Source organism: Xenia sp. Carnegie-2017, unplaced genomic scaffold, assembly GCF_021976095.1.
Source record: "Xenia sp. Carnegie-2017 unplaced genomic scaffold, XeniaSp_v1 HiC_scaffold_26, whole genome shotgun sequence".
In the NCBI taxonomy this organism is placed as follows: Eukaryota; Metazoa; Cnidaria; class Anthozoa; order Malacalcyonacea; family Xeniidae; genus Xenia; species Xenia sp. Carnegie-2017.
Window position 1 is genome coordinate 54,716 of NW_025813489.1, and position 18,168 is coordinate 72,883.

Sequence of the window (18,168 nt, forward strand, 5' to 3'; positions counted from 1 at the left end):
AAGTTTTAAAAAAGGTGAGTCTTACTTTCTGGGCAATGTATTTTTATGATTTGGACAACGGACAACAATTTCTTGATAATTTTCAGGTTTTGTACATAAGAATACTCACGAATCTCCGCTACCAGAGGGTGATTGCCTAGATAAAATATCTAACATTACATTCCTCACAAAATTGAGAATAAAAATACAGAAATCGATTTGATTCTTTTACCTTTATTTTAAACATTATTGAATGACACATTGCATCTTAACAAATAACTTTTTACGTTCTTCAACGTAAAGACACGGTGTTGCTTGGTTATTGGATAAACTGTGGGCTCAAACTCAATATTAAAATTGTATATTCCTGGATAATCCTTATTGCTAAGAATTGGAGCCAGCTCTATTTCTATATTTACATGACCTTCCCCCTAGAAAAATAACGAACAATTGTTATAAGGCAATATTTGTCGTTTGTTTCTTCTGTTGTGCGTGAAGAAAAAAGACAATAATGTAAGTTTAAAAGCTGAACTACTCACTACAAATTTATTGTTTCCTAAATGTTCAAATTCGTATAATAAAAATTAATGCCCAACATAAAGTTTTAATTAGAGCCATAGAAATATACCAAAAGTTGTAAAATAGTTCTAAAGATAGCAAATACCATAGTGAATGGTAAAAGTAATATAATAAGTTGATAGTTCTTAAAAGAACTGTTTTAAGTAAAGAGCACTAACCCAATAGTTCTAAAATAAATCTTAATGCACTGGGGAAGAAAGAAGAGATACGTTCCCTTTGAGGACAAGTGTTGAAGCTGCTACGGTTTGTATGTGGGTCAAACTACACTTCATCTACACACCACTTTCGGAGACGGCAATATCCCCCTTGTAGGCAAACTAAGTTTCCCACCCTTCAAGTTATCGAGCATTTTGCCTCACATTAACGCAACTGGACACACCCCCAACCTAGACGACTTTAAAATAATCTCCCTCTTCTAACGATTCTTATGAACTCCATTCATGAGAGCCTTCTAATCAATAAATAAATACAAGTTTCACTTAACGTGCAAGGAAGTTCCATTCCAACTTAACCTCCTTTAACCTACATTAAATTTTATTTATACAATATATGTAATGAATTTGATTTCCACTCAGCAAGTCTCGCTACTATTTTAAATGTTCAAATTTTACTAAAGCTTTAAAAATAGAATTGTCAACAAAATTAGCTGTGCAATTCCTTCATCTGATAGCTACGATGTTAAATCACATGGCAAAATGATCAAAGATTACTTGGCACTACTTCATCTAACGTTATTTTAAATCAACTGATCACGTGTTTTTTAATAATGTGCAACAAAAGAAAATGTTTTGTTTATATTGTCGCACAACATAAAACATACTGGTCTCAACCATTATAGTTTTAATTCAAGTTCTCTTTTCCCACTACATACATAAAATATTCTTAGAATAACAACTGGTAGAAATTAGAAATACCATTTCTTACATTCAACATTGTACTTTAATCATCATGGCCATTGGTCAATGGCAAACTTTCTTTTTCCTAAATTGACAAATAAATAAGATTCACATAAATGATGCAAACTTTGTAGCCTTTTGATTTTGGATAAAATATGAAATATCATCTTAACTTTTCTAAACTGCATCTGAGCTAAATAAATTAAACTGAATCTTCCTTTCAAAAACAAATAAATCCCAACTTTCAGGGCACTTTCATGAAAGCACACCTACATCACTGACTGTAGAAGTATAGCTGTAAATGTACATCTTTAAAACACCACCCCCTTAACAGAAATATCTATTTTCCATCTGCTAAACCATTTGAACACTTTCTAACTATAATCAAATAATTTCATAAAGAAATCACAATACAGATTTAAGTCATTGCTTACAAAATGTCTGTTACATTTAATAAATAAAGCAAGTCCATAAAAAAATAAACCTAGCAGTGTATGTGGCACAAATTAGTCTACCTGAAAGTTATACTTCGTGTATGAAAGTTCTATCTCATCATGATCTATAAGATAAAAAATAAAAATTTAACATCAACTTTGACTTCTCCTCTTTTCTAATGCATACATTAATCACTTTTCACTCTATCACCTCATTTACCACACCTAATCCTACATTGATAAAATTTTCATAAGTCCCATCTTGTTGACACTACAGAGTGCTGTGCAATTTTTTTTAACAGAAACATACATAAACAAACAGTAAAGTGATTTTGATTAGGCCACTATATTAACAAGGGTATTAAAACATTGCTTCATAAGCACTTTCAAGTCATGTTAAAAGAGCTTCCTTATGTCATGAATAAAGTAAAACATGAACATGTAAACTACATCAATGGAGACCAGTGCATGCATTAAAAAGTCAAAAGCAGTGTCCATCAAAAGTAATGTGGGTGGGTAAATTACCCAAACTTGTCAAGCCAATGAAATTGTGCAGACTGAACTAATTATTCAAAATTGTCATGTTAAGCTATCTAATCATGCATTACAATTGAACAAAGATTCAAAACATAAGTGATGTTATAAGTAAATTTTGCGCACAACAACGGATCCAAAAATACAATACAAAAATACAGGCACAGAATCCAAACAGCAGAGAAGCAAACATTTACAAAACAAAAATTCTTTATATGCTTTGAAAAACATAACCATATGTGGCATTGTTCAGCAAGCTAATGACTTTTAGGATGTAAATTACAAAAGCTATTATCACAGCTGGTTATTTTTAAGAATAAAAAATTGAAACCAAACATAAATAAGCACACACAAAACTTTTCACTTTCAGAAAGACTGATAGGAAATATTAAAAGTTAAGTATATTCAAGCAATAACTTATAAACAAGAGAAGTGTTAGAATATAATAGTTACGTCAATGTAATCACGTGTTCCGTAATCTGTAACTCAATAACTTTCCTGTTCTTACTTTATATATGGCGCTTTCTACACGTGCCTGCTTTGTGTTAAGTTGATACTATTAAATAAACCTTCTTTGTATAAACCAAAGCTTCAGATTATTTTATCAAGAAGAAGCCTTTGTAATTCTGGTTATCACAACAATGGTCATTTGTAAAACAAAGCCCACCTCTGTGACATATATTGATTTATCACCACAATAGAAGGGATAAGATTTACAATGTAAGGAGTTGATTGCATTTCTTTGATGTCAATTACCAAATAAGAGAACTTGAATGTTGAACAAATGCCAGTGGAAGTCAATAGAAAGATTGATTTTTTCAAGAGACAAAAGCTTATTACATTCTATTGAATTTCTATAACCACTCAAAAAATGAGGCAAGGACCAGAAGGATGAAAGCCACACAATACACAATATGGCTCATGTGAACATAGGAATATTTCAAGTGACTGTCACATCTTACACCTTTTCTTGCTTTCACATGATATCTAACTATATCAACTAATACCTACATTACTGGACAAGCAAAAGCCAAGAAAACATTTGCTACAATGACAAATGTAAAGATCTAATACGTAAAACATGGAATGGTTATGAACGAGCATACCAAGCACATGGCAACATGCATTACAAAGGTCAGATGGATTAAAGAAGGTTTTTTGAAAATTTTTTCTTTATTCTTTAACTAATTAAAGACAATTAAAGACAATTAAAGACAATTAAATAGAAAACTTTTCGAAAAACCATTAAACTTTTAATAAAATTTCAAACAAATTGTCAAGAAGGAAATACGATTCCTTGAGCTAAATATTCAATAGTGCTAAAAATGCAAATATGAAATAATATAAATTTTTATTTTGTTGTGCCGCCATCTTGAGACTTTAACAAGTCACCAGGCTCTGTATTCTCATCAAGACAACCTCATATTACATAGTGAATGCACAAGTGAACCATGGAGAAAATATGCTGTTATTTAATATTTTAATGTGACATTGGATAAACACTATTTCAGACGTAAGAGCATAAATAAGGAACATTAAAGACAATTTTAAGTTTTGATTCAAATCTTCTTTAATCATTAAAGAAGATTAAAGAAAAAATGATTAAAGAATAAATGCCATCCCTGCAAAGTGTCCTCATTTTCTTTGATCACAGACGAGCAACAACTCAAGGAAATACTAACTAAAATATCCCCAAGTCAGCATTATTGACCCATACACAGGATGGAAGTAACTTCTAAAGCATAAAGGTATGACACATTGTTACTCCGGGCGACAGCACACAAAAGAAATCAATGATATTCTAATGTTGCAAATTAAAATATTGCTATCAACTTGTGTCGAGAACACTGTTTGTTCCATGGTAAAACAAAAAGAAGGCAACAATTAAGCATCATGTATATTTTTGCTCATGAACTTCACAAATGTTCAAGAACAACGTGCGTGCCACCAGGCACACAATACATACAAGATTGAATGATGGAAGTCAGTGAAGGACAGGACATAGGAAAAGGAAGTAAAGATGATATTGAATGAAGAATCATATATTTCCTGAGAATACAAATCTAAGCATTCAACAGGTTATAAAAGTTAATAGCAATATGTAATACACAAAGTTTACATGTTATTAACTTTATAATCTTGATATCTATATTCAATTTTTCTAGGAATTGTATCCAAAACACTAAAAATGCACAAAGCAAATAAGTAAATTTGCTACATTTTACGAAAATGTACTCAACCAGTAAAAGTCAATATCAAATTCAACCAATGCAAATGGAACCACAATGACCAACACATCTTGAAAGATACTTACTGTATCAAGCTCACTAACCATAAATATCCCTAAACAATTTTAACATGAACAATATCATACCAGGTGGGATCACTGAATGTCCTTTGCAAGGAAGCCCATATCTCTTGAAAGGTCCCCTGAGATAAAATATCTGACTCTTGTGATGAAGGTTGACATGATTGAGACATCTAAAAACATACAAATATAATTTAGCACAACTATTTGTACAATTATAAACACCCCCAAGGTAGGCACAAATAATACTACACTTACTAGTAGCTAATAATACTTTATTTAACCTATTACACTAACACATATACTTTAAGGCCAATGTTTTGAAAATATGATTTCAAAGAAATAAACGGAAATTTCATCAAAATAACATTGTTATGAATTTTCAAGTAATGAATTCTTATTAATCCAACCCAACGCATAATTCCTTCCATTGCTGTAATATTACCCAAAATTACGTGCAAATGAAAACAAAACACACATACGCAAAGGATAAAAGACAAAAATCCATTATTACCACGACAATTCTTAAATCTCGTTAAACTCGTAGCTGCAAGAATGCAATCTGTAAATGCATTTCGTTTCCTTAGCATAAAACAAAGCGGCTCACGATTCCTTTTGTTGCCATAAAGACAATACAATTAAAGAACAGTTGTTATAGTGATTGCAGTGAAATTTAAATAAAAAGGAATTATTCATGATACAGTTGCCTGTTTTTGTCCATAGAATATGTTAAACATAAAGGACAAGTGTGACTTTCTTGCATAGGGCAATAAAAAATAAAATATGGCGTCAACCACGTGCTTGAAATATAGTTATGTAAAACAATGAACAACAAAAATGCGATGCAAAATCACATCACAACGCCAATACTTTGATTTGTGAAAAAACCCTGGTGCTACATGGCGATGAAAAAGTGCGAATTAAGCCTCCCCCCACATGTGTAAGTCGTAAATGAGGAAATGTGATTAATGCTTATTTTACTAAGGGAAACATTCAAATACAGAAAATCATGCAAATACCACCAAAGTATATAAATACCTTTACAAATCACAGAGCGATTGCAGAATACTCGTTCACTCACACCATAGAAATAGAGGGTCGGCACCATTGAGCTCTGGACAGAATAACTTATTTATGTCACATGATCATAAGTCGTGTAGATCTCCCTAGCGACAGTCAAACACGGAAGCCCATAGATCTTAAAAGCCTTATACTTGTATTTTATGTGAGAAACCATCCTTGTAAATATGCTTGAAGAAAACGTAATCAAAAGGTGAATCGCAAAAGATAGAAAAAATATCTAATTCTTTCTAAGTTGTGAGGACGGATTAAATCAACATTAAAGAAGGTATGTATTTTAGTGTTGAATATGTAAACTGTAAAGGCGTATAATGACACGAAAACCTGGAAACACTTTCTTAAATTTTGTTTAATGTTATTAACGAAATATAAGATAACTTTGTAACTTTACATATCTCGCTCGCCGCCCAACATTGTATTTTTATCTCAACTCTGGCTCTTGTAAAATATATAAAAACATGGCTCCGGCGCACAGGTCTTTATACACTACCGTGAAATTGGCACCACATTGGGCACAACATTCAACACAACATTCATCACAACATTCAACACCACATTCAACTAAAATTTATCATTCAAAATGATAAATCGAAAATCTGTCTTTAAAACACGTTTTCCATCAAATAAACAGTAAAACAATTTTAACTGTTTATTATTATTTTACTGTCTTAACCATCACAAAAAATGTATAAAAGTCAAGAAATTGAAGAAAACACTAAGATTTATATTACAGTGTACTTTCCATTTCTCTTAATTAGCGTATAACTTAAAACTACACGGTAGAATTTTTTAAACTTTATGAATATAGATAATTATATTGCCTAAAAATATATCCAAAATTTGGAGAGTGCACAAAAAATAAGTTGTAGAAAATCATCGGCAAAGTCGGATGACACGAATGCGCGTGAATATAATCTTCATATTTAAGTTAAGAATTGGTTCTTCAATAAACAAAGCCTTGTAAATTAAAACTACACGGTAGAATTTTTAAACTTGGCCATATTGTGATATTTTATTGGTTCATAACATATCCAAAATCTGAGAGTGCACAAAAAATAAGTTGTAGAAAATCATCATAAAGTCGGATGACACGAATGCGCGCAGTAATATAATCTTGCATATTTATGTTAAGAATTCGGGTCTTTTAATAAACAAAGCCTTGTAAAATTAAAACTACACGGTAGAATTTTTTTTAAACTTCATTATATTGTAGATATTTTATTGTCTATAATATATCCAAAATCTGAGAGTGCACAAAAAATAAGTTGTAGAAAATCATCGGCAAGTCGGATGACACACGAATACGCGTAATATAATCTTTCATGTGATGAACAGTTGTTTTTATTTTGCTTTGTCGTGACGTGGCGCGCATTTCACGTGATTGAAATTTTGGGATTATCACAGAAGGGGAGTTGTTGTTGAAAATGTAATTCGAGATGTTGCTGTTGTTGAATAACGTAGTGTTTCTTTGACGACTTCTGCTGTAAAATAACGATTTTATCATGCAACGTGCATGACATTGCATATTTAAGTTAAGAATTCCTGTCTTAACAAACAAAGCCTTTTTTATAAATAAAACTACACGGTAGAATTTTAAACTTGGCTATATTGTAGATATTTTTATTGCCTAAAATATATCTAAATCTGAGAGTGAACAAAAATTTATTAGGTACAATCTACTCTTTTATTAAATTGTTTAAAATAGTAAACCTGCTTGGTTGTTAGTAACCAAATTATTATGCAGTGACGTAACAGTGCTGGTTATTTTTGAAAATTTGTTCTAGTTGCTCATCAGTTTTAATTTTTTGAAAATTTAGTGGGGAATGAAGTAAAATGACTTGTTTTGGAGTAGTCGACCAAGTATTACTTTAATGCAGGACCTTACGTCACGGTATACTAGACATGTGCATTACTTATATTGTATTTTTACAGACTTACTGATAATTCATTTTACTTTATTATCTTATAATTAGAAATTTGGCTATTATTTACTACAGTATTTTTCTTTCTATCGCATTTTTACGTTGTTGACACTGACTGTGAATATCGATTAACAATTTCCAATTTTCTGGAAATGCTCCTCTTGCATTCTGAACTTATATGAAGTTACTTTATGCCTGTTTCCCGCTTTCTTAACACGTCACTTGTAGCTAAATAGAAATGCAGTTATTCATAGATGATTTAGCATTCTCAATGTATTCTCACAGGTTTATAATGCTTTAGTATATATTTTTTATGAAATTACAAATCAGCACTTACAATTTATCAGCACAAGTCCCTATTTTTGTCTTCCACAGTATATTTTGTTGATGTTGAAGAATTTAATTGTGTTAACAACGGTTACAATTAATATCCATGGAGAGATTTTTTCTGAAAATTATTTATGTATACTCGAAAGTAAATGAAAATACGTTATTGCAAATAATTGTTGAGACTTGAATTTGGTTTTCGGCAGATTTCAGAATTACGTACTTGGCTTTAATTAATCTGCTTTTACAGGTACATACCAGTAGTTTGAGGCACAAGTGGAAGCGGCTATTTTGTGCTGATCATGATATCAACGAACGTCAAAATCTGAAAAGATTTTACCATAAGACGTTTGTTAAATAACTGGAGCGTGTTTTTAAACATTCGTTACGAATACGTACTTTGCTTATTTTTGCTTCTCCAATCGATGCTTGCATTTCAATGGTCAGAATACACACAATACATATGTATCAGCAGAAACGCTGATTGCTCTAATAAATAAAAAAATTCAACACAGCTTCCTTTCAAAGCGTTGTGAAAATGAACATGTTATTGCCATTCACTCTAAAATCAATGAAAAGTACAAAAAATTGTAATTATAAATTTAAAAAGAATGGAAACAATCGTTTTACTTGGCACTCGCCTAGAAACTGGAAAAATTAGAGCAATCGCGTTTATGGTAAAATCTTTCAGATTCGACGTTCGTTGGTCATGATCAGCACAAATAGCCGCTTCCACTTGTGCCTCAAACTACTGGTATGTACCTGTAAAAGCAGATTAATTGCTGCTAATGTAATTGCTGAAATCTGCCGAAAACCAAATTCAAGTCTCTAACAATTATTGCAATAACGTATTTTCATTTACTTCAGTATACATAAATAACATTTTCAGAAAAAATCTCTCCATGGATATTCCAATTGTAACCGTTACAATAATATTGCAGTAAATTCTTCAACATCAATAAAACATACTGTGGAAGATACAAAAAATGAGGACTTGTGCTATAAACTGTAAGTGCTGATTTGTAATTGTAAAAAATATATACTAAAGCATTATAAACCTGTGAGGAATACATTGAGAATACTAAATCATCTATGAATAACTGTGATTTCTATTTAGCTACAAGTGACGTGTTAAGAAAGCGGAAACGGGCATAAAGTAACTTGCTATAAGTTTGTGAATGCAAGAGGAGCATTTCCAGAAAAATTGAAATTGTTAATCGATATTCTGATCGTGTCAACAACGTAAAAAATGCGATAGGAAAGAAAAATACTGTGGTACATAGCTGATTTCAATTATAAGATAATAAAGTAAAAGTAACTATCTAGTAAGTCTGTAAAAATACAATATAAATAATGCACATGTCTAATTATACCGTGACGTAAAGGTCCTGCATTAAAGTAATACTTGGTCACGACTACTCCAAAAACAAGTCATTTACTTCATTCACTAAATTTTCAAAAAATTAAAGCGATGAGCAACTAGAACAAATTTTCAAAAAAAATAACCAGCACTGTTACGTCACTGCATAATTAATTTGGTACTAACAACCAAACAGAGTTTACTATTTTTAAACAATTTAATAAAAAGTGAATTGTACTAATAAATTTTTTGTTCACTCTCCAGATTTTAGATATATTTTAGGCAATAAAAATATCTACAATATGGCCAAGTTTAAAAAAATTCTACCGTGTAGTTTTTTATTTATAAGGCTTTGTTTGTTAAAGAACAGGAATTCTTAACTTAAATATGCAATGTCATGCACGTTGCATGATAAAATCATATTTTTACAACGAAGTCGTCAAAAGAAAACACTTACGTTATTCAACAACAACAACATCTCGAATTCTTTTATTTTCAACAACAACTTTCCCTTCTGTGATAATCCCAAATTTCAATCACGTGAAATGCACGCGCCACGTCACGACAAAGCAAAATAAAAACAACTGTTCATCACATGCAAGATTATATTACGCGTATTCGTAAGTCATCCGACTTTGCCGATGATTTCTACAACTTATTTTTGTGCACTTCCAGATTTGGATATATTATAGATACAGTAATATCTGCCAATATGGCCGTTTAAAAAATTCTACCGTGTAGTTTTTTATTTACAGGCTTTGTTTGCAAAGATACCTTGATATAGGAAGTTAATTATTAAATACTATATTATGCGTATTCGTAAGCCATCCGACTTTGCAGATGATTTTCTACAACTTATTTTTTTGTGCACTCTCCAGATTTTGGATATATTTTAGAGAATAAACATATCAACAGTATGGCTGTTTAAAAATTCTACCGTGTAGTTTTTTATTTAGTAGGTCTTTGTTTGTTAAAGAACTGAATTTTAACTTATTTATGCAAGATTACACATTACGCATTTGAGTCATCCAATCCTTTGCCGATGTTTTTCTATCATTTATATTTTTGTGCACTTTCCAAATTTTGGATATTTTAGACAATATAAAAATTCTATAATATAATTTGAGTTTAAAAATTCTACTGTGTAGTTTTTTTAGCTATAGATGTTTGTCGAATGGTGGTGCCAACTTCACGGTTTATTCTCAAGGAATACTATTCCTTTATATTTTGTGCACTCCAGATTTTGGATATATTATAGATAATAAAAATATCTACAATATGGCCAAGTTTAAAAAAATTCTACCGTGTAGTTTTTTATTTACAGGCCTTTGTTTGCAAAGATACCTTGATATAGGAAGTACTTATTAAATTATATTACGTATTCGTGTCATCCGACTTTGCCGATGATTTCTACAACTTTTTTTGTGCACTCTCCAGATTTTGATATATTTTAGGCAATATAATTATCTATATTCTGGCTAAGTTTAAAAAAAATTCCTACGTGTAGTTTTTTATTTATAAGTACTTTGTTTGTTAAAGAACCGGAATTTTAACTTATTTATGCAAGATTATAACATGCGCATTCGTGGTCATCCGACTTTGCCGATGATTTTCTACAATCCTATTTTTTTGTGCACTCTCCTGTATCTTTTGGATATATTTTAGAGAATAAACATATCAACAGTATGGCCAAGAACTCAGGAACAATTTAATTGGCCACAATTTTCCAAATTTTGATATATTTTTAGACAATATAAAAATTCCTATAATATACTATGAGTTTAAAAAAATTCTACCGTAGTTTTTAGCTATAGAGCTGTTTGTCTGAATGTGGTCCAACTTCACGGTTTATTCTCAAGGAATACTTATTCCTTTATATTTTGTGCACTCTCCAGATTTTGGATATATTATAGATAAATAAAAATATCTACAATATGGCCGAGTTTAAAAAAATTCTACCGTAGTTTTTATTTACAGGCCTTTGTTTGCAAAAGATACCTTTGATATAGGAAGTTAATTATTAAATACTTATATTACGTATTCGTGGCATCCTACTTTGCCGATGATTTTCATAACTTATTTTTTTTGTGCACTCTCCAGATTTTGGATATATTTTAGGCAATAAAATTATCTATATTCTGCCAAGTTTAAAAAATTCTACCGTGTAGTTTTTAATTCATAAGGCTTTGTTTATTAAAGAACCTGAATTCTTAACATAAATATGCAAGATTATATTACGCGCATTCGTAAGTCATCCGACTTTGCTGATGATTTTCTGGCAACTTATTTTGTGCACTCTCCAGATTTTGGATATGTTATAGATAAATAAAATATTCTACATAATATGGCCAAGTTTAGTTCCCTACCGTAGTTTTATTTATAGTTCTTTTTGTTTGCAAAGTTACCTGGATATAGAAAGTTAATTATATAATATTATATTACGCGTATTCGTGGACATCCGACTTTGTTGATGATTTCTACAACTTATTTTTTTAAAATCTACTCTTTTGATATATTTAGTAATATAATTATCTATATTCTGCCAAGTTTATTCTACCGTGTAGTTTTTAATTTACAAGCTTTGTTTATTAAAGAACCGGAATTTTAACTTATTTATGCAAGATTATATTACGCGCATTCGTCATCCGACTGCTGATGATTTTACAACTTATTTTGTACCTCCAGATTTTGATATATATTATAGAGAATAAACATATCAACAGTATGGCCAAGTTTAAAAATCACCGTGTAGTTTTTTATTTACAGGCCTTTGTTTGCAAAAATACCTTTGATATAGGAAGTTAATTATATAATATTATATTACGCGTATTCGTGTCATCCGACTTTGTAGATGTTTTCTATCATTTATATTTTGTGCACTCTCCAGATTTTGACATATTTTTAGGCAATATAATTATCTATTCTGGGCTAAAAAATACCATGTACTTTTAAATTATAGGCTAATTAAGACAAATGGAAAGTACACTGTAATATAAGTCTTAGTGTTTTCTTTCAATTTCTTGACTTTATACATTTTTGTGATGGTTATGACAGTAAAATAGTAATAAACAGTTAAGAATTGTTTTTTACTGTTTTATTTGATGGAAAACGTGTTTTAAAGACGATTTTTCGATTTATCATTTTCAATGATAAATTTTAGTTGAATGTGGTGTTGAATGTTGTGATGAATGTTGTGTTGAATGTTGTGCCCAATGTGGTGCCAATTTCACGGTAGTCTTTATACATTGAGCAACATAGAGCATGTTCATATTCTCTAATATTCACTTTTTTTTGAAATCTTCTTTTTGCTGATCTAGACCAAAACCAAACAAACAAATGTTGACATAATTCGTGAAATGAGCAAGAACAGAATAGGATTAATAGTATTTAGCTAAAATAGCAAACTTTGTAATCGAGTTTCCCTGAGGTAAAAGCTTGTCTTCATACAACGAGAATGAAAAGTAAAACAGTCATTTGCATGCACCCTTAATTATAACCCCAAATGATAAATAATATGCACGAATTAAACTGTTGATTAGTTGATAACCATTATATATGTGTATAGATGTGTATATGTGTGTATAGGCGTAGGAAGCGGAGGGGCTAAGGGAGCTTTAGCTCCCTAAAATTTATATAGGGGCTTATAAAACTTAAATGTTCCCCCAGTTATTCTAAACCACTATGAACCAAATTAAGAAAGAGTTATTTTCTTCATTGGTTAGAGTTAGTGTTTGTTACAATATGAGTACAGATTAAATATGATCCCTTCATAAACCTTCAATAACAATTGAGTAAACTGACCACCATATTTTGCATGCAGCAATGCCTGCAGTGGCATTGTTGAGTTGAACTTCATGAGCAGGCTGATAGCCGTTACATATTTTGTTATTTGAAGCCTGACCAGTAAAGCTGTGATGTATAATAAGTACGATGTATAACTATAGTTGAACACTTAAAGTATATTATTTGTGAATAGCGTGTGTAATTTCCATAAAGCGTATATGTCGTTTACTTAAAAAGAAATTCAGCATGCTGTGTCAACTTGCTAATATGTAAAAAAAACGTCAACGGAATTTTGTTAGTCTTCCGGAAATCTCACCAACATATTGCATTCTTTGTCAAGCGAGCGTAATTTGCATGGACATGAATAAGCTGCTCGATTTATCAATATCAAATATCAGGCTTGTAAGCTGTAGATTTAAAAAATACACACACTTTTTAATTTTGAAAATTAGATACACACAAACGCTTGTTATTACTCGAATATTATTGCTCAGGGCCGGTTGCACAAAGCCTCCTGATAGCGTTATCCATTGGATATTTTTAAACTTAAAAATGGTGTTTATATTTTTCATACGACAAAAAAATTTCTTAATCTTCGAAACAATGTTTTTATTTCTGTGATCGTTTAGTTCGAATCTTATACTTTTTTTAATATTTTTTATAAAAGTGTAAAAAAACTTGCTATCCAGTGGATAACGCTATCCTGGCTACGTGCCACCGCCCCTTAAAGTATAGACAACTGATCGAGTACTCTTTGGAGATAACAGACATTAGGAGAAAAGACTTGCATTCAATGACGTAAAGTTTGGCTCTGCAAACTTACACAATCAACCGAACTGACTTCAACACACCACTTTATTTGGCTAGATAAAGAATTGAGAGGGATAAATGTTTACGCAATTGTCTATATCCATGTGTACAGTATATAAACATTTATGTTTAAATGTACCCCCCCTTCATTCAAAACCAGTTAAACCACTATGAACCAACTAAAGAAAGAGTTATCTTCTTTATTTGTTAGAGTTAGCACTTATGTTTGGATTTAATTAGATCCTTCCCATAGTATTCACTGACAATTAAAACTACAAAAATCAAAGGCATAGTCGAACAGCACAAGTAGGCTGGTAGTCACAATTCTGAATTAACATTTTTTTCTTGTTTTTTGCATGCATACGTATACAGCAAGAATCACGTGATATTGCGTCAGTATCGGCTCGACAAATCGTTGTGTGTAAACGTAAACGTACCTTAAAACTAACCTCATCTGAAAGCCTTCTTTCGCTCATCAAACTTGTCTTTTTGTCTGTGACTCTTGCCATTATGCTGTACGACATACACATGTTTTTTGATGGAACTAATTTTAACACTCTCAATTCTTTTTCTTAGCTTGAAGACAATGAAGTTTTTGAGCAACGGAATAAAAGATTTATCTATGTTTACACATCTAGTTTTGAAATATTTCTTTGGTGTGTTTTTTGTGAAGTTTGTGTACGTGAATGGCAGTTTAGTAAGATCGGGTAAGACACAACTACTGGCAGTTCGTTGTTTATACTTATGTTTGTTACTTATTCCCTTATTCTACAGCAGTTCCGACAACTTTTCTCTGACAATTTTCTAAATGTTCATTAATTATTTTTATCTCTTTTAGATCCATGTCGCATAACTACGACCCCTCAAAATTACTTTGTTCGTGCTCCTTTGGGGTCAAACTTGACTCTTAGTTTTTCGTATAACTGTAAAGGAAATATAAGCTGGCCTGAAGATTATTACGTAACATGGTCGGTTAATGAAACTCTAATTTGTTCGATGATTTTTCATGGTTTCTTGATAAGATTAACTGACAAAGTTGACGATTCATATATGAATTCGACCTTCTCAAGCATAACTATAAATAACATCTCCATTAAATACAAACGATCGCAAGTCTTTGCGAGACTATCTATCACGGACAATTACAAACGCAGAGCTGGTTTTCCTTTTTATTATTCACGAATCACAATTTTAGTTACAGGTCAGTGTTTATTATTTCGCGCCTTCCGCACAGTGGAGGTACAAAATGGTGTCTGCACTGCCACGGACCATTCATATCATATGCAAATCTTTTTTTATGACTGTGTTAGAGCATTTGTGTGACGTTTACTGATAAAAAATGTACCACTCGATAATCATGTCAAATGATTGCCATTTAAATAGATCTTTTTATTAATGAAATATTTATAATTCAACAGAATTACAAGAAACAAAAAAATGCACGAATCAAACCGAAGTTGCAACAAACCACATTACTTTTATTTGTCTATGGTCTCACATGGCGTTGTTAGCATTCGATTACTTTATTTCTCTGTACATTTTGTTAGAAGTAATTAGCATCGTGTCATCGTATAAATGAAGATTTAGAGATATGCAACTTTTTCCACCAACAGTTTTGACAATACAGAATTTGTGTATAGGATTAACGTTATACTTATTTGAAAATATGATCCATTCACCAAGTCACTTCATTTTATGAACAGCCAAAGCCCCGAAATCCAGTGGCATCAGTTGAACTAGGCTGCCCGTGGTCATTTTAGGTTTGGTGCCCCTCACCCCAGAGTGCCCACTGCGTCTAACTCTGACAACTAAACAACAAACATTTTCTTAATAATAGTTAGTAGAACACAATAGTGACTGGTTTTCAATTCATATACAGAAAAAAAAACAATTATAGAACTTTCATTTTACTACCGTGAACACGATTTCATTAATGACTTTTAATGAGAAATATTCAATGCGTTAACTGGTCTAAATATAAACTTACATTTTTACCTTTATTTTTATAAATAACACCGTCCAGGTTACCCCCTTTGCAAATTAAATGCTTGGGTGTCCATGGCTCTGCCCACCCAGAGCTCATAAGAGAGTAAAAAATAAATATTGGTATTTAAAAAAAGATGCTAAGTGCCCTTGAAATGTGAATGAAAATGGTCGATATTTCTGTATTTAATGCGCCAGGAACTCTCGCAGTTTGAAACATTTGCATTTTGATTCTGTTTTGGAAATGCTCTGACACATGCATGCCAAAAACGTTTTCATTTTTTTCATTCAATTTAAACTGAAAAATGATTTATTTTTTATATTTTTCTAGCTACATCTTCCAGCAGCCTGGATACTTCATGGATAAAAGGTAAAGTCATATTTATGACAAAAGTGACAGTCTATACGTTGTGGCTGTATCAAGAAATTAAACATGTATCTATGTATGTATCAAAAAGTGGAAAGAAAGTTATTTTTTACAATCAAACAAACATGGACAAGCAGTTTTGGTCATCGCACACGTTGCATTGTATACATTTTTTGTTACTTCTTTAAACCGTTAATAGACTTTCTTGTTGGGAACAACGTTGGAATTTTGTGTGATGGAAAAAAATGTACGGTTGATGGATAGCCAATTGCAGGCTCTATTAAAAAACGAATCGAAACATTTGATCTATTAAGTATATAATCAAAGCCGAGGTCAAGGAGCAGAAAATAATTACTTCTTTTTCTGTGTTCACTCATTGCATAAACAATACACCTCTAAAGAAATGAATAATGATGTTATTTAAAAATTTACATTGTTGAACCGACCGAAACTTGCTGGCTCGCTATGCCACTGTTTCAGTCGCAAATAAATTTAATTGTAATAATTACTTCTGTTAACTAAGTTTTTTTCGTCTCATATATGAAGACGCCAGTACTTCAAGTTTGCTATACGTATAGCGATGTACTAAAACTGCTTTTCGTAGTTATTGACCTGTGTACGTTTTTGCTAATTTGTTAATGGTTTCTAGAATCATTAATTTCGTTGTCAGGGGAAGTTACTTCATTATTGGTCAATACGATGTCATATTGTAACGGTACGTAAGAGAATCGATGGCTTATATATTTATATTAAATAAATAGGTAGTACTGGGAAGAGTAAATTTTTAAAAAAATAGAAGTAATAGTCCCACTCTGTTGAAATTTTTTGTGTATCACATAACTTGTTACGCCTGTGATTAACATTGTGGCAGCTAATAACTTGCATTTTCCGACCAATACGAGGGCATAGATGACTATCCACGGTCAGCAATCTAATTAATTATACAGCGCCAGGTTGTGCAGTGGAGTGGGGCTATACAATGGCGTTGCTGTGATGGATAATTCAAATTTAAAATCAATGTTAAGTAAAACATTTCGGAGTTTTTTGAGATCTGCACGTTTGGAATCAAAGATCATTTGTTTGGATTTATAATTGATGATCATGAGTTGTAAAAATATACAATGATATTTTAAAAAATGGATGCAAACTGTACTTGAACAATAAGTGAAAATAGTCAATTTTTCTATATTTCTAGCGCCAGGAACCCTCGCAGCTTAGTTCTTAGTATTTTTATTCATAAACATTGCATTTTGATTCTGTTTTGGAAATGCTGCATGCGTATATAGTTGTGCATGCATAACAAAAAAGTTTTCTTTAAATTTAAATTTGTATGGTTTATTTTATTCTTTTTTATAGCTACATATACTTCAAGGAGCCTGATTACTTCATGGACAAGGGGTAAAGTCATATTTATGATAAACGTGTCTATGTTGTCAGTATAAATTAAGAAATTAAATATAGCTACTTCATTATATAGGCGGTATGTCTGGTTCTTTGAAAGCCCAAAACTCTGGTGAATCAAAATTGATCATCTATAACAACACCTTCTTCTATGGCCTCAACTAATGTATCGATCGGAAAGTGTTAGAGAAAGTTATTTTTTGAAATGTCAAGCAGTTGTAGTTCCTGTGCATGTTGTATAATTTGTGTTTACATTTTGTTTAATTGTTTCATTCATCAATATATGCTTTATTATCTGAGCTTTATTATCTTGGGAACAACGTTAAAATTTTGACTGATGCCGGTCAATGTAGGGTTGGGAAAGGTGGTATGAATGAAAAACTAAAAAAATTCATTTCTCCTGAT

At 31.4% G+C, this 18,168-nt stretch overlaps 1 protein-coding gene and 2 long non-coding RNA genes across 3 annotated transcripts; 1 reads left to right on the top strand and 2 right to left on the bottom strand.

Annotated features, from left to right (window-relative positions):
- Positions 1-212: 212 nt before the first annotated feature.
- Positions 213-3,279, bottom strand: LOC124453887. The gene is made up of 4 exons (XR_006951254.1): positions 3,090-3,279; positions 1,970-2,013; positions 1,483-1,539; positions 213-410 (listed from the first exon to the last, which is right to left on the bottom strand). It is a non-coding gene; the product is annotated as an uncharacterized LOC124453887 (long non-coding RNA).
- Positions 3,280-3,867: 588 nt separating this feature from the next.
- LOC124453886 lies at positions 3,868-5,841 on the bottom strand. Its single transcript, XR_006951253.1, has 3 exons — positions 5,769-5,841; positions 4,797-4,903; positions 3,868-4,157 (listed from the first exon to the last, which is right to left on the bottom strand). It is a non-coding gene; the product is annotated as an uncharacterized LOC124453886 (long non-coding RNA).
- A 196-nt stretch (positions 5,842-6,037) lies between these two features.
- On the top strand, positions 6,038-17,928 carry LOC124453899. The gene is made up of 7 exons (XM_047004728.1): positions 6,038-6,078; positions 14,589-14,719; positions 14,851-15,213; positions 16,327-16,365; positions 17,012-17,077; positions 17,719-17,760; positions 17,840-17,928. The coding sequence occupies exons 2-7, from the start codon at positions 14,599-14,601 to the stop codon at positions 17,926-17,928; spliced, it is 720 nt and encodes a 239-aa protein (XP_046860684.1). The 5' UTR covers positions 6,038-6,078; positions 14,589-14,598.
- The last annotated feature ends 240 nt before the right edge of the window (positions 17,929-18,168 follow it).